This window comes from Natrix helvetica (assembly GCF_964273705.1).
Source record: "Natrix helvetica genome assembly, chromosome: 3".
NCBI lineage: Eukaryota > Metazoa > Chordata > Lepidosauria > Squamata > Natricidae > Natrix > Natrix helvetica.
The window spans coordinates 91,818,070-91,841,723 of record NC_138549.1 but is presented as its reverse complement, the minus strand read 5'-3'; the positions used below and the strand labels follow the sequence as shown (position 1 = coordinate 91,841,723).

Below are 23,654 nucleotides of genomic sequence, written 5' to 3'. Positions count from 1 at the left end.
TTCTTAAGCAAATTCCGAAAAAAATAAGAGATACGAGGAGGAAGTATTCCTCCTTATCAAAGAAATTATATAATAAAGGAGTTTGGTTTAGATGGTTATTGCCAGAAGGAATGCTGATTTTTCTGGGAGGGAAACAGAATTAGAATTAATACAGTTGTGGAGGCAGAGGCCTTCATAAAAAAACATAGTGCCCTCCTAGAGGACGAAAATATAAGAGGTAGTGAAAAAAGTGACAATATACAAGACATGAAGGAGGGAAGGGCCGCTGCTCCGCCTGGGGACGGGGGAGGGAACAATATTGGAAAGACTCAGGTCACAAAAATAAATGTATTTGAAATATTATTGTAATTGTTGATACATTAGAAAGTGGCAAAAGAGATGATTGAACACATTGATACAATGTATAATAAGATGCTGTTTCTGCTTATCTTTTATCTTTTGTTTTTTTTTCTGTAAAAGTTGTGAGAATTGGAGAGATTTCTACTTCTAGCACGATGGAGTTGCCAAAAATTTTTGTATATCCACTTACCCTTTCCCATAAATGTTTAAAAATCAATAAAATTCTTTTTAAAAAAATAAACTTTTGGCACAAAAGCACATCATTTTCAAAGTGACTTATTTAAGAGTATAATTTAATAGCCATTTAAATATATGCTGTATTAAGATTTTCAACAGTTACAAAATATTTACACAAGATATAATTATAGATTGCCCTGGAAAGTTAACATCTTTAAAGATCATTGTACGTAGTCCTTCTACAAGTACAAAATTCTGTTCTTTTTATAAGCACCAGATATGTCTGTCCCATCCATTTCATGTTACAGAAATATTTTCAAAACAAGATTTTCACATAAATTAATGTTTTCAGTTATCATGAACTATGTGACCAAATATTTTTAAGACACAATTTTACAATGAAGAGTTTCTTTGATGTAACCAGCACATACAGCCTAAAAAAAAAAGTAAAGAAAAAATAACACTTTATGTTATATATGGAGCGCCAGGCCACACAAACAGGAAACACAAAAGAGGTAGTGGGTCATCTGTGAAGATGTTTGTGTCCGAAAAGGACCATCATTCAACTAAAGTGTTTAAGGGATTTTATGGCGGCGTAACTCATTGTCAGTATAACATAAGCTATTGCACATTTGGGAGCAGAAACCATACTGCTCCATTTTACTGCATTCTTCCATCTTTCTTTAAGGTGTCCTGGACAGTGCTGATAATAAAATCAAGAAGAATTTCCATACATGTATATTCTTTGGTTCAGAGAATATCATAAAAAGCACCAACCAAAAATTAAATATTTTATTAATGTTGTCAAAAGTTTTTTAAAGCCATTTCTCCTTCATAGGAGGAAGTCTTTTTCTTCCTGAGATGCTTTAAAGAATTCACCAGCATGTTGCTGTACAAATTGTTCCACAGTTTTGTAATTATTTCTTGTGTTCTGTATATGGCGATATGAAGAGGTTTAGTCAAGATCCTAGAGAAAGCACACCAAGCCACTTTCTATGTAGCGCTGTTGTCCCTGATTGAGATGAGAAAATGGATGAACCTGAACAACTGGTAGTTGATTTGTGTCTTGAGTGTGGAAAAAAAACTGGGTTTTGTGCCAGTTGCCATCTTGAATCTGCAATAAAAGAAAACTTAAAATCATACAAGATTTTAATTCTGTTTGATCTTTACAGGGAAAATCAAGAAAGAAGCAATAATTATCACCAAAGATATGCAGATGTTCTGTGCATACTTATGTGCATAAACAATGATTTTGGAAAGAGTGTTTTAACAAAATACTGTTTTAGATGTTTTGATCTGATTTGAAAATATGTTTTCATTTAGTTAAAAACTAAAATGTTGTTGTTCCAGGCAGAAATTGATGGGGGAAAAGAATTGGATAAAGCCAATGGCAAAAGCAGAGGCTGAGGGGAGGCAGGGAAGTGCATGGTATGGGAAAGCTAGAATACTCTGCTTAAGGACATCAGCAGCAATCATAGCTGAAGAAAAAGAGGGAAGTGAAGGCAGCAGGCAAAATAGGACTAGAGGGATATGGAGATCCTGAAGGGAGAGAATGACATCCTTGCCTTTCCTGATTCACTACACAGGAATTGCTTGGAATATTGTTTCATGTTAAAAGTAACACAACCAAAATCTTCTGGATTTTGATGCTGCTGACCTAAAATGGCTCATTATACTTTTTTCACTGTTGTGGAAAATGTGCAGAAACTACAAGAAATGTGCATTTTTTAAAAAAATACGATATAGTGGGCAACATTTAGTGGAGTCCCCGCTTAAAATTTGAGGGGGAAGGTAAGGGCCATAGCACAGTGATACAATGAGAGTGAAGTCACGCTACAGGTGGTCCTTGACTTACAACCACAATTGATCCCAAAATTTATGTTGCTAAGTGAGAATTTGTTAAGTGAGTTTTGCCCCATTTTATGACTTTTCTTGCCATACGTGAATCACTGCAGGTATTAAGTTGGTAACATGTTTGTTAAGTGACTCTGATTTCCCCTTTTACTTTGCTTGTCAGAAGGTCACAAAAGGGGATCACGTGTCATAAATATGAGTCAGTTGCCAAGTGTCTGAATTTAGATCACATGGTCATGGGAATGCTGCAGATTGATGAAAAACAGTAATCAGTCACTTTTTTCATTGCCGTTGTAACTTTGAACAGTCACTAAATGAACTTGTAAGTTGAGGACCACTTGTATATGGAAGTAATTAAAAAATATGTGGAGAAGGAGTTGTTGCAAAGTTTTAAAAGGGAAACTGGGATTTCTTTTACTATTTGAGATAACATTATTTAGCAGTTCAGTGTAATGTTTAAAGAACTAGCCTAGATACTGGGAAACCATGAATGCTAGTCCTACCTTGGCATGAAGCCAGTTGGGTGAGTTTGGGTCAATCATTTTCAGCTCTAAAAAGAAGGTTATGGAAGACCACTTTTGAAAACTGCATGCCCTGGTGGTTCAGGTGTTTGCCAGGAAGCCAAACTGATTTGCAGGCATCAACACTCTCAATAAAAAAGCCCATTTTTAAATACACTCCCCTTTTCACTTGTTTTCTGTAATCTCCAGGTTTTATAAATGACAGTCAAATCATGCTCCTTATAAACAGCATTCTAAGCTACCTGGGAGAACCGGAATATAAATGTAATAAATAAATGCAATCACTATTGGAAAGCTAAGTATTGGAAGAAAAATATTTATATCTACTTCATTTACTTCCACTTCCACTGCATAGCTTTCTGTTCTTTTGGGACTTGTCATCCTGCCATCTATCTGCAAACTGAGATTCGTAAGAATTACCAAAAAAAGAGAAGTATTTGGAGTACATTTTGTTCATAAATCAGAGGTGATTCAATACTCATTGGAAAAAATGAGCTCTTCCAAGTTTCCACGACTAGCCATGAGCATTTTAATTTAAAACAAAATAACTTTTATTTTTAAAACATTATTTTCTGTTTGTCTTCATCTTGGGTAGCATAGGAGTTCATGGCGATTATGAATTTGGGCAGAAAAAATTATGAGCTGGTATAAAAGAATCAGATCTGCATTCTTGCTCACCTCTTGTTCCCTTGTAGAATTAGAGAATGCAAATGTCTACAAAACTTTTGAATGTATAACAGAAAATGGAATCCTAATATATCTAGCACATTGGAATCAATCTGTCCAACTTAGGCTGCAAAAGTTAAGCAGCCTATGGATACAGCATGTTAGGCTTCTGTTTAAGAATATCCAAATTTTAAATCATACCTAATCTTTAGTGTTAATCTCAGTTTTTATGATTTTCTGAATTCATTATAATTTATAATATAGACATTTAACATTTTTAGTTGGATGTTTAAGAAATGAAATCCATTTCGTTTGTGGCCAAAATGCATATATGAGAAAATTAGAAAGTATTCTTTGTATTAACATTTTCAGTAATGACTACCGTACATATGGCTTACCATGCATTCATCCATAAGAACCTTTGGCTCAAGCAGCGTGTTTGCTTCAAAAATATCACCATTCCATCCTTTGAAGATCAGGGAAGGTTTCTGATCATGTAGTTCATTCGTTTTCCACACTGGGGTATTTAGGCAATGAACTGTAATAGTGTGGGTTGCTTCTGAACTAAGTAAATGAAGGAAGTTCATCTGTACTTTTCCAATGCTAAATTCCAACTATTTAACAAAAATAAACATTATTATAGAAAATATGGTGGCAGTTCATAACCACAAATCATAATGACAGTTTAGATATATTTAATATATAATTATTCATTCAAAATTCCATTGCAATAACAAACTATTGGTATTTAATCTGTTAAATTGTTCAGGCACCATAAGCATATTCCTTCCTTTTCTTACAAAACCGGATTTACACAATATAAATATGAGGAGGAAGATTACATAATGGGGATGGAAAAAACAACACTGCATACTTTGCTTTTCAAGTTGTTGTTTCCATATGGACCTTGTTTAGGCCCTTACTTTGACATTTGGCTTGAATTTCTAATGGTTCTTCAACTACAAAGCCATCAATTTCAGAACAATACTGAGAATCAGACTTTATTTTTTTAAAGGCCATTTTTATCTTGTTTTTCCTCTTTGTTTCCACTAAGTTCACTAAATGTTTTAGGAAATGTGATACACACAGGAAACAAAAATTATTAAATAATAGCACCACTATGCTAGCAATAAATAAGGTTTTGTTCTCCATGTAACTTTGAAGCATGATAAGGCCCTTATCTAACCTTGCAAATTTTTAACAATTCTCTACATATTATTTCTGAGTAAGAATGCATAGGACTGATGGGTTATATACATTGACATAATTGATGACTATGCTATAAATCCGTGATGGCAAACCTATGGCACGCATGACCAAAGTGGCACGCAGGGCCATGCTGCCTGGCACGCAAGGCATCGCATGTTCCTCTTCCGGGTTTCTGGCACACATGCACACGCAATGATCAGCTGGCCTTTGTGCGTGTCGCAGTGCCGGAAACTGGAAGAGCTGGTCTTCCATTTTCCAGCATGTGCACACATGTGTGCCAATAACTGGAAGATTTTCTGGCCAACACGTATGCACACCAGAAACCAGATGATCATTTTCCAGTGCGCGCATGCCCCCTCGGCAGCTCCTCTCTGCGTGGCGGTCCAGACGAACACCCCCCATGCACAGAACGTATTGGCATACACCTGGTGCTGAAAAGGTTTGCCCTCACTGCTATAAATCATAGCTTGCCCCTTTCTTTCTTTAACTAAGAACTTGTATTTAATTCATGATCAAATGTTCCATTGCAAGAGGCCCTTATTACATAGTTTCCTATGTGTTAGTGCCTCTACCTATGAGAAATAGGTTCATTTGTTTTGTAAATATGCAGGGATATTGCAAAATATGCAAAAGGGAAGATATTTTTAATGATTGGCCAGCCAAATTCCACAGGAAAATTCCAACTTTTATAAATAAATAAAACTGCAGAAAGAAGACAAATGTATGGTTGTTGCAGAAATGATTTACCTTTGTGACTGATACAGGAGATAAACATGTCTGGCCACCAGCAGTGAAGTTGCAAAAAACCTCAATAGCATCTGAGGGGCATCCAATATTTGGATCAATCCAATATTTTCCTGTCAGTTGAGAAAATAAAAGGAAGAATAAAATTATAAAATATGTTTTTCACCTGTGAAAACCCTAGTTTCTTAAACAGAAAAATCTTCAGTCTTAAGTTTTCTTTTGCTCTTATATCCATGATGGTGAACCTATGGCACATATGCCACAGGTGGCATGCAGTGTACTCTCTGCGGGCAGAGCCCTCCAGCATAGCTTGAGCCTCCTGCTGGCCAGCTGTTTTTTGAGTCTCTGCCGTGCATGCGCAGGGTGCACGAAAGATGCGCACACATTTGCAGGGGTCACACATACATGTGGGGCTCGTGTATGCATGTACAGGTGAGCAAGGGGGGTTCCCATGTGCGGGGAAGCACGGGGTCATGTGCGTATGTGGGGGGAGCACGGTGTTGTTGTTGAGTATGCATTGCATTATGGGTGTGCACATGCGCTTTGGGCACGCAACAACAAAAAGGTTAGCCATCACTGCCTTACATGTTTTCAGATTCCAAAAATAGGGGAGAAAGAAGAGAGTTAGATATACAGTTAGTCTTTGATTACCGATCACTCACTCAGTGACCAAAGTTACAATGGCACTGCACTCCACAGTGTCCCGTGGTCATTGATAGCCATTTGCTACCTTCCCTATCAGCTTCCCACAACCAAAGTAAATGTGGAAGCTAGCAGAAAATTTCACCACTCGTTTTGATAAATCACCTACCTGCATATCACATCCTCCTCTTCTTGATCTCTGCTCTTGGACACACCCACATTCTCCTCCCCTCAACATTGCTGAATTTACACCCATATCCGCCTACCCTGCACTTACACTCTCACCCTCCTTCCCTTGACCTTCCGGTGTTTGCATGCACATGTGGGTCTCTTGCTGCTCCTTAATGACCTATCCATGGCTCTTGATGTTTCGAAGGCAACTGGGACTCCCTGGACTGTTGTCACCAAGCAATGTGATCATGTGACATAGTGCTTTACGACCATAGTGCTTAGTAACAGCAGGCCTTGGCCCAATTTGCTGCTGTAATCCGAGGACTACCTAAAACTGTACTGTGGCTCAACTACCTCTAATTGAGTTGTAAGAAAAAGATATAAGGACTCTATAGTATTCATTTTTCTTTGTAATTATTATTTCTGTAACTGTAGTCAAAGAAACTACAAATATCTTGTGTTAATAATGAGAATATTCTTATTTGTGTGTATGTTTCCTGATTTCACAACATTGGCAGAAGAATTCATACAATTATAGAATTGGAAACTTTGAGAACAGAAGAGTCCTTTGGATTTACAAGCAGTATTTTAGGCCAGCAAATTCAAACCAGCTAGATTATAAAGGAGGTATATACTGTATATATCTTTTACAGATTAAATTTTGCATGTACAAGCTAGGCAATTTTGGCCATAGCATCTGAAATAAAACAATATATGAATCTAATACAAAATAGACAATTCTATAATAAAAAACCAAGAGTTCAGTTGCTGTGAATTCTAAACAAAGCAAATGCTGTATAAAGTTTAAGACTTATTTAATTTTTAATGTCATTGGAAACCTACCATTAGATACTTTACGTTCACAGTTCAGCAAATCTCTGCAGATACGTGCTGGATTATCTCGGGTTCCCAACGGGTTTTTGATGCTATGGAGTAAATTGCTCAGATAATGTAGTGTTTTGAATATTTTGGCACTATGGTCTAAGAAAGTCACTTCAGTGTTCTGATAATTCTGCCAAAGGAAAAAAAAATTATTGCAAAGAAATGTCAATGTATTGGGACATAGTCAATTACCAATCTAAATTCTACCTATAATTGAAAATCTGGAGTTTCTGATTTATGACAAATACTGAAGAAAAATAAGCTAAATGATGGGAAATGGTATGCCTCATATAAAAGGTTTTGAATATTTGTCATAATTGGATCTGACTTGGTAATGTTTTTAAAAAAATCTTGCTATAGCAATTGATTATTTGCTGAATATGTGTCAGCATAAGCTATGGTTGTAAAAAAGACAAATATAATTTAGCTCAATATAACTATCATTTCCCAGATTACCAGAAATACGGTAATATTTTAACTTTGTATTGGTTGAACGATAACCCCACTTCCCCCACCCCTGTTGTCCAAATATTCATTTGCCAATAGTCTTGGGCACCATGCCTGAAGGCATCAGACAAACTGGAACAGAGTCAAAGAAGAGTAATATAGATGATCAGGGGATTAGAAATTAAGTTTTATGAGATGAAAAGAATGGAAAAGTTAACATTCTTTAATTACATAGTGGACATCTTTTAGTAAGATTAGTATCTTACTAATGTGCAATCTACAGAATAATGGACATCAAGTGACAGAAAACAAATTCTCATTGAACGTTAGAAAAATCTTCTAAATTTGTCAAAGAGCAATTTGATAGTGGAAATAATTATTCAGACTGGTGATAAGTTTACACTTGTTAGATGTGTTCAAGAAGAGCTGGGTAACTATCTGCAAAGTTGATTTAATTTGGCTCCCTTCATGGAGGAAGCATGTGGATTGACCTAAGTAGGTCCTTCCATTTTTATAATTCTATTATTTTTGCTATATCATGTTTGGTTCCAATCCCTGTTTAATCCTTTTCTATATTAAAGTGTCCCAATGCTATATTATTTCCTTGTGAGATGAAGTCATATCATCTCTTTTTGTTTTGTTTACACCAACCTAAATAATTTGATGTTAAAACAGTTATATGATGTCTTAAGCATTTAGACTAAAAGGCTCGTATATCCTTTTTTAGTTTGCCATTCAATGCTTTTCACTACAAATATAATGTTTGAAAATCTGTAATAAAGCCTTTAAAATTATGCATATCTTATTCTTGAAATGTTATTCCAATATGTATAATTTATCAGTTTCAATATGCAAATATTGTTACCTCCATTTCTAAGGCAGCATTTGATTCAAGCAAGGCTTGAATAGTGGCACTCATGTCTATTTGTTTCTGCATAAAATCAAAATGTTTCTTATTAGTAATATCATTGGCAAAAAAAATTCAAAAATCAATCACATAGCTTTCTACATAATTAAGAACAGTTATTAGGTATGCAAGAACATCAAATTCTCATTGTATTATTTACATTTGATGCTTTAACTAAGCTCCAGGGCACTCAAGAAAATTGGCAGTGCTCAACTGCAAAGGCTTCAGAAAAGTGCTTGAGATATTAAAGTGATGATGGGAAATTATAAAAATGGGTATTTGTATTTCATAAGAATAATTATTTCAAATACAGGATAAGCAGAAGAAATGTATATTTTTCATGATTTAAGTATTATAAAGGCACATAAAATTAGCCATTTTATAAAAGTAACAAGAAATATGAAAAACAAGAAATGGTGTCACTAATCATGGATATATTTTGAACTGGCAATTTGTGTAGTGACTGTACATTTCCTTGAATTAAATCAGTTGTATTTTCAAGAAGATTTGCAGAGATGTTGTTCTACATGTTATCTGTGCAATGACCATATTTATTTATTTATTAAATGTATTTGTCAGCCATATCATATCAAAAAGACTCTGGGTGGCTTTTAAGATAATGAAAATGGAAGCAGAACTATAGCAGGATTAAATCATTTCCATTTAAATGGTGACTGTAGAAAAAAGCTTCGAAGGTTAGATTTGTATCCTTCCACTTTATTACCCAGTGATAAAGTTATTCTAATAAATAAATGGATCTTACTCTTGGTCCAGGTGCTCCTGGTGGACCCTAGAAATAAAAGGGAAAAAGAGAGTTTACAAGACTGTATGTTATATAAATTGGGCGATATATAATCATGTCTTTTGATAGTATTTTGATTTCTTACAGGCAGACCTGGACGACCGCGGGGTCCTTGAGGGCCCTGAATGAAAAAAAAAGAGATAATAAAAATGTCTCAGTAAGATTACTTTAAATCTTCATGTATTACTTTGTAATTAAATATAACTCAATTCAAATATTAAGTAAATGTAAATGGGCCGAATTAAATAGGAGCTATTTCTCAATACACTGTAGGCCATTTATCTAAGTTCCTGAAAGTTATGTATTGTGTATTTTAAAGCTATTCTGTATTGCTGTTTTAAAATCTACAATCCCTTCTAAAAGATAGCAACCCAATAAGACTGGATAAGTAATATTCTTTTATTTTTCTTTCCTTGTATATATTTGGAGGTCATTTACAATTGAGTAATTAAATTATATCAGAGACACAGACAGTAAACATTTTGCATAATCCCCAGTCAGTTAAAATGTTACTCTAAAACAATTCCATGCACTACATCCTTAATTTATTATAGTGCTTAACTAATACAGCTGTCAGATACAACTGTCTGCAAATCTATTTTACAGAAGATAACATTTATTGCCTACAGAAGGACAAATACTTCCCAAATATACAAGCTTCCTAAACAATTGAATTTGCATTGCTGTTGAAATAATGTCAGATTTGAGTAATTGTGCTGTACTCATACTGTGCATAGTACTTTTTTTTTCTTCTATTAAATTGTATCCAATTCTTGGAGACCACCTGGAGAAGTCCCTGCACTTTTCTTAAGTTTTTCCAGAAGTGGTTTGTCATTGCTTCTTTTCTAGGGCTGAAAGAAAGTGTCTATCCCAAGGTCACCCTACTGGCTTTATGGCCAAGGTGGGACTAGAACTCAAGAGTTTCCCAGTTTCTAGCCCGGTGCCTTAAACCACTACACCAAACTGCCTCTTATATAGTAGATAAACAGGTACTTAAAGACTTTTATTAAAAAGCCTAAAAATGTTGCACAAGTTAAGTCATTACATAAAATATGTACTGGGTTGTAATAAATAAATCCACTCATATGTCCTGCCAGAACTAATCCTTCCACCACCGCATCCAACCATTCAGGCAGAACGTATGAAGATTCTTGCATTAGAAGCAAAATGTCTTCTTCCTCAAGAAAAAAAAATAAGTCCAGTTGCCTTTTGAAAAAGCACTTTTGAAACCACTAGGATGTCATGTTTATGTCAAAACAGGATGCCTTTAAATGATTAGTCTTTCCTTTTAAAACCAGCTCTTTCTTCAAGAGCTGAATGTAGCTGACATTTTAATATCTTCCTCAGAAAAGCAATTGTGTAGTCAGGATGAGAAAGAACAAGGGATCTTTTTCAAAAGCTGAGCTCTAGGGTCAGAGAGGGAACTTTGGTTTTTTCTTTGGTTGCATTAATTTTGCATTTAATCCAAAATTTTACCCATCTCTAAAATTTAAAAAAAATAGCTCTGGGAGACATGATTAATTGATTGTGTGCCGTTCAGTGTGAACTCATAACTCATGACTACATAGATTTTTCTTATGACAATGTGTCCCTAATGTGGTCCTTCTGTTCTCTCAATGGTATACTCATTGTTGGAAGGTATAGGGGAATGTTGTACTGTAAGGATGATAATGGAAATAAACAAATTTCAGAGTAACTACCTTCTCTGAAATCAGACCTTATGCCAACTATTGCTTTTTAGTGAAGCTCTGAGTTGAGGGTAGAAAGACGACAATTTCCCTGTTAAAATGTGGGGTGAAAGAAAAAATCAAGCGATCCTGAGGTAAAAATATGTTTGCAAAGAAGTAATAGCAGGCTTCTTTCAATGTTGCATTTTATTAGCTTAGCAGAGCCATAAAAGGAATAAACTTAGTAGTATACTTAATAATATAAAATGTAGAACATGCAGGAATTCAGAGACTCCACTGATAAATGTTCTTACTTTTCAAATTCCAACGTCAGACTGCTGCATGTATTAACCCAGTGCTTCTCAATTATTTTCTGTCATGCCCCCCCTAGGAAGAAGAAAACATTTCGCGCCCCCCCCCCCCGCGCGACTGTAAATAGTATCATTTGTCTATAAAATTGTTATAAGTACACCTCTGCATAACATAGCACACCGGTCTTTCCTCGTCTCCCACCGTAGTCACATGCTTTCTTTCCTCTTTCCCTCTTACTTGTCTATCCTTCCTTCCACCCTCCCTTCCTCCTTCCCTTCCTTCCTGCCTCCCTTCCAGTTCCCTCCTTCCTCTTTCCCCCTGCCTGCCTGCCTTCTTTCCCTCCTGCTTATCTATGCTTTCTTCCTTCCTTGCACCTCCCTCCCTTCTGCCTGCCTGCCTTCTTTCCTCTTTCCCTATCCTCCTATCCTTCCTTTCTCCCTCCCTCCTTCCCTGCCTCCCTTCCAGTTCCATTCTTCCCTCCTTCCTTCTGCCTCCTTCCTGCCTGCTTGCCTTCTTTCCTCTTTCCCTCCGGCGTGTCTGCTTTTCTTTCCTTCCTTCCACCTCCCTTCTGCCCTCCTGCTTTCTTTCCTCTTTCCCTCTTGCTTGTCTATCCTTACTCCCTCCTCCCCTTCTTCCCTCCCTCCCTGCCAGCAGCTCCTCCAGCATCCCAGCTGGAAGCAGCAGCACAACAGTCGCCGTTACCAGGGGCGAAGGGGTGGCGGTGGCAAGATCGGGCGACCGCCGCCCCTTTGTCCCTTCCCCAACAGCGGCTGTTGCGCTTCCGCTTCCAGATGGAATGCTGGCAGTGGAGCTGCTGGCGGGGAGGCGAGCTACGCGGTGGCGAAGACGGGCGGTCCCATGCTTCCCTCCCTCCCACCCCCGCCCGAGCAGGCTTCTTGCACAGCTCCAGCCCGCGGCTCCAATGAAAATCTACAGTCCGAAGTGCTGCCACTTCCAGGCGGGATATATTATGCCTCGCCCACGCCTTCGCCGCCGTTGCACCCAGATGGAAAGGGAGCCTTCGCGCCCCCCTTTACGGAGCCTCGCGCCCCCCCAGGGGGGCGCGCCCCACTATTTGAGAACCGCTGTATTAACCTAAGTTTACAATATTTCCCTGTTACATGCAGGATTGCTCTTATAAATCTGCTTAAATTCTGCAAGGACCAAAATGAAAATTGTTGCTGAAAGAATTAAAATATGAATTTCTTTTAAGAACATAATTATGAAGATAATACTACTTCAATAATTCATTTAATTGTCCCAAATATGCTTTTCAAAAGCTAACTGGATTTTCTTTGTTTTTCCTTGAAGACATTTCGCTGTTAATCCAAGAAGCTTCTTCAGTTCTGAAGAACTGAACTGAGAACTGAAGAAGCTCCTTGGATAAGAAAAAAGTGCTGAAAGCATCTTTCGGACAACCATCACCTGGATGACTAAGAATTTCCATACACCGCTCATTTGATTGTTAGGACAAAGCCCTACAATTTTTTCATATGCTTCTACAGGCAGCAATTATGCTTTACTTTAATTGTGTTACATTCTTTTTATTCTGGATTGGGCAACCATAAGTTTATCACAGCTGAGCCTGAACTAAATATTCTCAGTTCCTAAAGATGGCTGACTTGTGGGAGCACAAGTTCCAAATTGCTTTCATTCTCACCCTACATAAGAAATGTTCTTTGATTGCTTATCAATTCATAGAAAGAAATGGAAACTGTTTAGCAAATACTTTTCTACACCTCTTTAAGAAAAAAAAACTTGTTCCAAAGTAAATAACAACAGGGGCTAGGAAATCTTTCCCCCCATCCTCAAAATAATATAATCAGATGTAGTACAGAACTGAATGAAATTCTCTTAATGATTTTCAACATAATTGGAAATAATTTTTTTTTGCTCTTGTGAAGGCTAAACAAATTGCTTTGTGCTGCCAAGAATTTATTTATAATTCTTCTCTGACAAATCTCATGCAAAGAATGTCAAGATGGAAGAAAGCATCTAATTGCCATGACCAGAAGATTAAATCATACTGATGCGGATTTTCCCCTGCAGCTCACTGGAAATACCATTAGCAAGGTTAGGAGTTTATGTCAGAGTAATTTAATGTAGTTCAGCAGATAAACAACAAAAGTATCTTTAGACACTGAACAAGAACAATAAAATGAAATGCCTAAAGCTCCAGTCTTATATACGTGTAGTAGAAAGAAATACAACTGACAATAATGGGCTTAAGCCATAGGACTGTCTGGTCTCATCAGGACTAGAAAATAGTATTTAGCAGGACCAGTGCTTGTTATGAAAGTTGCCATGAGTCTGAACATGGTTAATATTTCTAGTTTTATCTTGCATGGGAAAACATTATTGATAATATCTAATATCTGATAGGAAATTCCTTATGGAAAAAGTGAAAAATGAGCTTTAGGGGGTTTAAAAATCAGAAAGGATAGTATATGTAAAGAAGGAAATTATGGTGTAACTTTAAAAGACAGGTTAAAATACAAATGTATTTATGATCATTATAAAAAAGATTGGAACCTGCTTTTATCTTTTTGAAATTTTCTTTTTCCATTTTCTTCCTTATTTATATTAGTCCTTATTTTTTGTTTCTTTTTAATATTTGTATTGCTTTTTTCTTGTCAAAATTTCTTCAGTAAAAATTATATTAAACATTAATATATTAAAAGCATGTAAAGTTTGCTTTGTTGTCAACTAATTATCAACGTCCAACATTTAGAATGGAAGGTGACAGATGTGACATATGAAAAAAAAAAGCATTATTTGTCCATAAAAGATATAATAATAAACAGATATCAATAAAGTTACTTCATCTGCGTTGGCCTAAAACGTTGGGATGAGCACCAAGCATATGCTGATTTCATACTTACGCATTCCAAAATTCTTTGTAATTTATTTGTGCATATACTCCAATGATAGCTCACCCTTTCTTCTAAGAGATCATGTAGGGATCTTGTCTCATGTATCCCCATAGGTTTGAGCTAGTGAGAGTGAATAATTGGCCACAACTTACCCAATTAGCTGCATAGTCCCAACACCTTCTCTGCTGTTTTATATTGGCTTGCAGCACACTGAAGACATTTTGATTATTATGAGAATTGTATTGTACCCCGATAAATAGTTTACATTTTGTGTACTGATGGACTACTCTTAATCTTTGGATTGAGTGATTTAATAATACTGCAATCCGACAGTCAACCAACCATTTGTCTAATAAAATGATTGCAGTAAGGGTCAGAACAGGCATTGGAATTAAAGGCAGATTTTTTACTTTTACTTTTTTATGGCTTCAGTTAAGAAACCTGGAAATTGGAAGTTTAATGTTTACGTTAGAGATATTTAATCTCTTTAGACATTTCTAAGGTTTTCTGGACAAAGTAGGAGCCACTTACATATTCACAGGAATTAGGCAGAATGTAGCATTTTAGACTATTTCTGCATAAATAGAAACATGTTTCCCATTCACAAAGCTAGTGGAGTTATTAGCAGGAAGGCCTACAACTCATAGAGTATAGACTTTATACAGGATCCAATCTGGGTCAGTAACTGGGACGAGAGGTTTTGTCTTCTGAGCTTTCAGACTCATACTGGACCCCATCTTCAGGGAACTTCTCTCTAGCAGAGTGTGTGCTGTTCTGTGTGCCTGTGTGCATTTGCAATGCCTGTTGTAAGTGGCTTTTTAGATGTTTGGATGAAAATGGGCTCCTGCATGAGTCCGAAAGCTTACAAGACAAAACCTCTGGTCTTGGTGATTGACCAGATTGGATCCTGTAATATTATTGTGGGATATACATGCTTTATCCTCAAAAAATTCCACCATCTGTCAGTTCCAGGAATCTAAAAATGTATAGCTGGTACTAATATATTCACTTAAGAACCAATAGTCTGACTTTGTACAATATATTATACATTTCCTAGGTTTCTTTCTTTTCATGAGTTGCAATATAAAAATGTAATGCAAAAAAATCTCTGCTCCATCTCTGTGACTTTTCTAAACAAGAGTAAGTAAATTTTATTGGCCTGTCTAATGTGCTCTTGATAGAAATGGGCTTGTTCTGTATTCTTTTGCACAGGACACACCATCACCAGAAAGTACAGAGAAGACATTTTAACTATTCAACTATGATGCCTGGATACTGGGTACATATACCACTCAGAGTTGATAATGACTACAGTGATATACAAAGCCAGCCAACCAGTCAGCCATGCAGCGGTAAATAAATCAGTCCAATCTTTTTGTTTAAAAGTTTGCTTACACTAAATAAAAACAAAAAAGTCATCCTACCATACTAATAACATGCATACCACCTGTTGTGCATCCACTTTGCTTTGGTGAGCCAACACTGCTAGACAGGAGACCATATACTAATACAAAATATCAGCCAGCCAAGAGACAATTTAGAACCACAGCAGTATGATCTCTTATATAATCTGAAAACATATTTCAGTGCTTTGCTCAACACCCTTACATATATACCTAATTCTCCACAAGGAATGAATACTGCTTTCACTTACAATTTCACCTCTGGATCCCTTTTCTCCTCTGTGTCCCTGGGAAAAAAATGTAATTACATTAATCTTTTATATCTTCCATCATTTGCTTTCAATCACACTGAGATGTACTTCATGCACTTACATGAAGAAATGCATCAACATTAATTCAGCTGTATGAATATTCACAGAAAGGCATTTACTTTTTTACTGGATAAAAATTAATAACTTTGTAAAAAGTTAGAGTATTATACTATAGCTCAACTAATAAAAGCTTCCAAGGAATTTTACATAGCATGTTTTTTTAAATAAACCTTTGTGTTTTTAAAATGTGTGTCTTAATTCAGTTTATAGCTCAGTATAATTCTGTTTGCTGTATTTCACCTACTGTATGTTTAGTACAAATTTATGGTAAATCATAATAATTACAAAGAAAGTTAAACAAAATTGTTCAGCCATTGAGACACTTCCAACTCTTGGGACCCATCATATTATCAGGCTTCGGCTGCCAATAACTGCTTCTGTTAGCTATTTTGGTGATTGTCTTTTATTTTTCTAAGTATCAGTCTTTTTCAACAATCCTTGACTTCACATTCTATGTCCAATGTATTTAAGCTTGAATGTCATTACTAATGCTTGTAGTGAGGGCTCTAGAGTTTGTATTGAGTTCTTCTTTTGTGACTGAATTGTCAACAATTTTCTCTAACACTACAGTTCTTTTTTCATGTATTTTTATTTGGTATTATTATATTGCTTTTTTACCTATGTTTAGTGCTTAGAGTCATTAATGTGAGAAGGGCATCAATTGAATAACATTAATACATTCAAAGACATCCGTTATTCTTTGTTCAGTTTCTAATATTTTTACAGCTATATATTACACTTGGGAAAACCATGTTTTGACAATACAAAATTGCCAGTTTTAAAATAAGCTAGATCTGTCATATTTGTTCTCTGAAATAGTAGATAAGCTAAATAAATATGGGGAAAATATACAACCTTGGTGAATTCCAGTTTCAATGCTGAAGCATTTAGATGCTCCATATTCTGATCTAAGTGCTGCTGTCTGGTCATCATACAAATTTTTAAGCAAACTGATGAGGTGGCCTGCCTGATACCCTCATGTTTTTAAGGAATATATATGATTTGTTGTAGTCTACATAATTATAGTCTAATCAATAAAACAAATCAGAAGTCATTCTCAAACTATCCACTGAATATTCACAGTGTGATCACAAGTATTCCTGCCTTTTTGAATCGACTTTGTACATTTCACAATTCTTGTTTCATGTACCGTTGATGTCTGCATTACAAATTCCAGAGAATTATTTAATAATAATTAAATTATTTAACAGTCTGTGTGATAAACAAAATGTTTTAATAATCTGATGATGTTACTAGCCTCACCAAGGGGCTTTTTAGGTGGCAAGGATATTGGGATATACATGGATATTTTTCCAGTCGGTTAGGCTCTACCATGTTTTCCATTATGATTATGTGCTATTAGGTTAGCCATTACTCTTGAAATAAACTGGTTTTTCTTCAACATTTTTGTTAGTGATATTTTCTATAGTTCATAGACTATAGACTAAAGAATAACTAGCTCAAAGTCAGCCACCAGGCTTTCATGTCTAAAGCAGAATTAGAACTCACAGTCTCCTGATTTCTAGCCCAGTGCCTTACCCCTAAACCAAACTGGCTTTTCCCAGTAGCTTCTGATTTGGGGATTCATATTCCAATTAACCATATATTCAATGTAACAAAACATAACAGGACAATTATTTTAACATTGTCCTGTTATGTTTTGTTACATTGAATATATGGTTAATTAAAATGTTATGTATATAAATTACACAAATAATTTTCAGTTTATTAAGGATATATCTGAATGGTTCAGTTCAATACAATACAATAGTAGAGTTGGAAGGGACCTTGGAGGTCTTCTAGTCCAACCCCCTGCCTAGGCAGGAAACCCTATACCGTTCCAGACAAATGGCTATCCAACATCTTCTTAAAGACTTCCAGTGTTGGGGCATTCACAACTTCTGGAGGCAAGCTGTTCCACTGATTAATTGTTCTCACTGTCAGGAAGTTTCTCCTCAGTTCTAAGTTGCTTCTCTCCTTGATTAGATTCCACCCATTGCTTCTTGTTCTGTCCTCAGGTGCCTTGGAGAATAGCTTGACTCCCTCTTCTTTGTGGCAACCCTTGAGATATTGGAACACTGCTATCATGTCTCCCCTAGTCCTTCTTTCTCTTAAGCTAAACATACCCAGTTCCTGCAACCGTTCTTCATATGTTTTAGTCTCCAGTCCCCTAATCATCTTTGTTGCTCTTCTCTGCACTCTTTCTACAGTCTCCACATCTTTTTTACATCGTGGCGACCAGAACTGAATGCAGTATTCCACGTGTGGCCTTACCAAGGCATTATAAAGTGGTATTAACACTTCACGTGATCTTGATTCTTTCCCTCTATTTATGCAGCCTAGAACTGTGTTGGCTTTTTTGGCAGCTGCTACACACTGCTGGCTCATATTTAAATGGTTGTCCACTAGAACTCCAAGATCCCAACTCCAAGATGGTTCAGTACCATCCAAAGCATAAAACAAAAATGAAAAGTAGCCTTCATGCTTATAATTAGGACTCTCCTATAGAACAGATTTATACATGTGTATTTTTTCCTGCTAAAAATAAACACTTAGCTGATTTTTAGAACAGTTAATATAATTTCCATATATTTCAACTTTTTAAATAAATATTCCTTGGCATCAAAAATGTTTATGAACTAAGGACAACGTATCTTAGGAAAAACATAGAGAAAGCATTACATGTAGGAATAAAAAACAAAGGGAGGTTTAAAACTGTGATGAGCCGCACTTACAGTTTTGCCAGCTGGACCAACAATACCTTCGTAACCTACAGGGCCTGGGTTTCCCTAAAAACCAAAAGGTAAATAATTTGTAGAGCAATGACTGAATGCAAATGTTCTTATGTAAACTTCATGTTATATCATACTTTTATTTACATTCCATTACCGAACATATATATTCTGGGTACAAGATAAAGGTACAATGCAAATGTAGTTTAACTCATTTTTATTTTCATATTTTGCTTTGCATTTCAGGGAGGCTTTTATGAAATTTTGAATCATGTATTAAAGGTAAAGGAATTTGACTTCTGTTTATTTAAAACAGCAAGCAAGTATTACATTTCATGTAAACATTTTGTGTTTAGATTAACAGAAATCTCATGTTATTATGCTGCAAGCTGTAATTTAAGTAAACAAGAAAGATCACCACTAATTTTTTCTAACGAAGTTATATTGCTTTACAAAACAAAAATAATACAATTTTATAAAGTTATTTTGATTATTTCTTTTACTCAAATATTTGCCTTGATTGCAAAGATAAAGATATGTACTACTTTATTAGGATATTGCTGTCTAACTCTACAGTCCAGTTCTCCCTAAAATTTAAAAAAAATAAAAAAAAATCAGTAAAACAATCAGAAGTAAATGTATAAAACGAATACTAAAAACTAAGATTAGTCCTAGTCTAATAAAGTTTTAACGACTATGTAAAATATTCAAGGAGGAGGCCAAGTATATTTTGTTCAGCAGGAAAAGACTTGGTCTATGTAACAAAAACTTTTTTTTTCTTAATGATAAATTCATTACTAATAATTGTTTGGGAAAAGCTCAAAGTTATATAGCAATAGCGCTTATACTTATATATTGCTCTATAGTGCTTTATAGAACTCTCTGAGCAGTTTACAACTTCAGCATATTGCCTCAACCATCTGGGTCCTCATTGTAGCGACCTTGAAAAGATGGAAATCTGAGTCAACCTTAGTCAGGATTGACCTCTTGGCTGTGGGCTGAATTAGCCTGCAATACTGCATCCCAACCACTGCATCACCAGGGATCTTATCTGCTAAGCATGGTAATATGTGTACATATGAAAGAGGTAGAAAAACTTTGATGGATCTGAACTAATGGTGGGTGGATCTTAACTGAGAAGGTCTGAACGACCTGGGAGAAACATTGAAAGATTTATTTCCAAGTGAAGTATTTTGGGAAACCATGATTAAAGAGGCAAGAAGGAGCCAGTAAAGGCCATCTGCTCACTCCAATCAGATTTTCCTAACAGCTTAAGATAAGGAATGTAGTGAGTGTAAGATGTGTAATTCTGAGACTAATTATGATATTCAAGATTACCTTATTTTGTGCAATGTAACTTGCTTCATATATGTCCCTCATGTAATTGTTTCCTGATAAATGGAATTAGATTTGGAACCTAGTTCATGTACAGAGTTACTAAAATGTTGTCTTAATTATGTCCGAGTTCAATAGCAGAAAGGAGAAGCTTCTCAGGACAGATGGACCGCTTTACGTTTACACCAACTGATTCAGGAGTGTCCTTTTATTGGACTAACTCTTGAATGCCAATCAACCTCCTGCTACTTCACAGTCCTACAAGACCTATGCCGGTGACAATAATGGCAGCTAAAGTTTGACTTGTGAAGAACACTCTCATGTGGTATCTGCAAGAATTAAACTCTGATGGTAGAGAAAGAGCAACTGTAGAAAGGCAAACATAAAATTTTGGTCATGCTAAACTATTTAAAAAAATACAATCAGATTCAAAAGATAGATTAAAAAGTTGTATACCTATATCTTACCGATATCTAAGACAGCATTTTTAGCAATTTATCTTGAAATAGGGGTGTGTGGTTCAGGTGCCCATAATTTTAAAATGACTGTGATTGTTTATTTTGGTTTTAAACATACTGAGAAGACTGATTTTTACAGAGCTTTATCTGAATGTTTTCTCACTTTTCTTTGGAGAGTCTCAACTCTGATCAGCAGAAATTGCCCATTTAATGGCCTTCATCAGCTGTTTGAAGTATTACAACTTTTTTAAAAATTCTAGTAGACATTGCCATCTGGTGGCCAGAACTAATGTTTTTTTTTTCCAAATATGAAATTTGGTCAGCTAATTAAGTTCGAGAAGATAATATTTGTAGCTCGTGGAGTCCTCGGTGCTCTCTGAGCTTGACTAAATCCAGAAACTGGTAAAGAATTCCTGGAAGCATGGAACTCTGACCAATCAGCCATCAATAAGCACATAAGCAACATTTACATATCATTCATAAGAGAAAACAAAAAATTAAAAAGGAAACAAAAAGACCAAAAATACCTTGCCAGCAATCAATACCCATATAAACAAGGATTAACACCATGATTAATACCAGACCAACAATCAAGCAGTAAATAATAACCCGATCAAGAATCTACCAACTCAGATAAGCAATCAAACAGTAAACAACAGCTTAATCAAGGAACTACTAAGAAGAAAACACTCCCACTAATGCTAACTGGGCAAGTCACTATATATATAGAGAGCAAACCCCACTCCCTTCTAGCACTGAAGATATTTTATAGTTGAGTAATGCAACATCTTCAAGAAAACAACCAAGCTCACAGAGCAGCAAGGCTCTACTAAGATATGTTACTCAACTACAAGCAAGAGCAACACCATAGGTCCATCTTGTACTTTGGGCGTTAAGAATGCTTGGGCTCATGCAAGGCTTTGGTACATCAGAGCTGCAATAAAATAGAGCTTTGGCGTTTGATTTGTGTCACTGCTTCTAATTAAGTTGTTTATGTTGATTTTAGATACATATTCATTATGACTATAGCTTGCTTACAATTGACTGGTCTGATGTGAATAGCTGTAAACAAACAAATAAGTCTTGATATTCATATAAATAGGTAGGAACTACTTACTATTTCACCAATTGGGCCTTTTGGTCCCAAAATTCCAATTAAACCATGATCACCTTCAGGGCCCTAAAATATAACACGACACTATTTATTTGGGTTTTTCGTTTATTTATTTATCAAATGTACAACAATTGGATAAAAATCAGAGATACTAAAAAAACCAAATATAATATACAGTATATATAAATATATACATTAAGAAATAAAGAGTATTATTCAGTGGCCTCGTGTACATGTTAAAAAAAGAGTCCTGAGCCCTAACACATAAAGTCCCAATAGGTGGACTTCTCATTCCGTATCATCTTTGACTGGAATCTTCCATTTAATTCCATTCGTTAAAGATGCTTAATATTTATTTAAACTGGTCGCAAAGAAACCACATACCTTGGGACCTGGAAATCCTTGAAATCCCATCAAACCTTGATTTCCAAATTCTCCCTGTAATATTTGCAGACAAAAGGATTATTATTTTGGAATGACGTCTTAATAGATACTTTACATACCACAGCAGATACATACGGGGAGTCCTTTCTGGCCAGGAAGTCCTAGTGGGCCTTGATCACCTTGTGTCCCTGGAAGTCCTCTTCTACCTTGCTTTCCTGGATGTCCCCGAAGCCCTTGTTCACCCTGCAGCAAGTCAGAACGAGAATGAATACATCTCTGAGAGAGAGAAAGTATGCCATCAGTCTTGCCAGTTATACTAGATAGGAAACAGACCAGATGAGCTACTTCTACTCTGCTGTAAATTACATTAACAGAATCTTACAAGACTGAAAGTACAAATCTCCCACCATTTCCTTTACAACCTGAGAAGTTGGGGAGGGTCCCAATTTGAGGTTCTTTCCCCACTCATTATGCAGTTGTGGGGTACATAGCCTCTTATCTGATCTGTTCCTTAAGAATCATTGCTTTGCCCAACTTCCCAGTGTCTTTCTCATATGCCATTACATTAGCAAAGAATCTTTTTGTTATTAATAAAAGCAATTAAAATAATTTTAAAAAGTTTATGCACAACTTGGTTTTTACTGTATTATTTCATAAGCCACCCCAGGGCACGTTGGAGTGTCTTATAAATTTATTTATTTTACTTAATATATTTATATAGCTGTCCTCTTACAAACACATTACTCTGGGTGGCGTACAGCACAACAGTGCAAACTCCATAACAACCTAAAAACATAAAAAAAAAAAAATACCTTTAGTCCTGGGAGGCCAGGGCTTCCTGACAAACCTGGTGAACCTTTTGGTCCATGACTCCCAGGATATCCTGCTAGTCCAGCTATTCCTGGTCTTCCTCTAGTACCCTTGACAAACAAAATCCAGTTAAACAGAGTCCCTTAAGTCAGCCACCCCATTTATTTTTTGGCAGAGGACAAATACAAGTTTTAATATATTCAGAATAGCCACTATTATTTCTTATACAAATTTGACTAGCCATACTGTGATACTACACCCCTGAAATAATAACGCCATTACAATAAGCACCATGTACAATGATGATGCTACCTAAAATATCAGATATTACAGCATAAATAAAGCAGCATAAATGAATACTAACTCTATAAACTAGTTTTCTAATTCAGAAATTCACTCACACATTTCACAAAGCTGAAAACGTCAATATCGAACTAACTATGGTACCTACACTGGTCAGAAATTCCACCAACATAACAAGATAAAGATGGCTCTAATTAAGACAAAAAGGAGTTCTTGAAGCTGATCTTATTATAAAAATGTTAAGGTGAAAATACGGAAGGCATTGCTTGTGTTTCCATTGTAGCACATTCTGTTTTTACATAAGTTGATCTTACGCTACAGTGTAAAGTAAATAAAGAAATGGAACTTGCGTTAATGAATTTTTGACACAGTTGCTTCCCAGAGGAAAATGGCTGGCATTATTTGAGTGGGAAGTAACATCTGTAGGGAAATACTGACATTCTATTCTTGTCTAAAGTTTGCTACTGCACATTACTGATGATGCAATTCTTTAAAGACCTCCACCATCAATATTGGAATAAAATTAGTTCA

General features: G+C 35.8%; 1 protein-coding gene across 1 annotated transcript in view; it reads right to left on the bottom strand.

Moving 5' to 3' along the window:
* Nucleotides 1-615: 615 nt before the first annotated feature.
* Nucleotides 616-23,654, bottom strand: part of COL24A1 (collagen type XXIV alpha 1 chain) — a 158,989-nt gene continuing 135,950 nt past the window's right edge. Inside the window, exons 48-60 of the mRNA XM_081948002.1 lie at nucleotides 22,823-22,930; nucleotides 22,146-22,253; nucleotides 22,011-22,064; nucleotides 21,630-21,692; nucleotides 18,723-18,776; nucleotides 15,868-15,903; nucleotides 9,447-9,482; nucleotides 9,323-9,349; nucleotides 8,518-8,583; nucleotides 7,167-7,335; nucleotides 5,514-5,623; nucleotides 3,956-4,171; nucleotides 616-1,630 (exon numbers count right to left, since the gene is read on the bottom strand). Of these exons, the coding sequence (XP_081804128.1) occupies nucleotides 1,484-1,630; nucleotides 3,956-4,171; nucleotides 5,514-5,623; nucleotides 7,167-7,335; nucleotides 8,518-8,583; nucleotides 9,323-9,349; nucleotides 9,447-9,482; nucleotides 15,868-15,903; nucleotides 18,723-18,776; nucleotides 21,630-21,692; nucleotides 22,011-22,064; nucleotides 22,146-22,253; nucleotides 22,823-22,930 (1,194 nt within the window). The 3' untranslated portion in view covers nucleotides 616-1,483. The remainder of the gene's footprint in view (nucleotides 1,631-3,955; nucleotides 4,172-5,513; nucleotides 5,624-7,166; nucleotides 7,336-8,517; nucleotides 8,584-9,322; nucleotides 9,350-9,446; nucleotides 9,483-15,867; nucleotides 15,904-18,722; nucleotides 18,777-21,629; nucleotides 21,693-22,010; nucleotides 22,065-22,145; nucleotides 22,254-22,822; nucleotides 22,931-23,654) is intronic.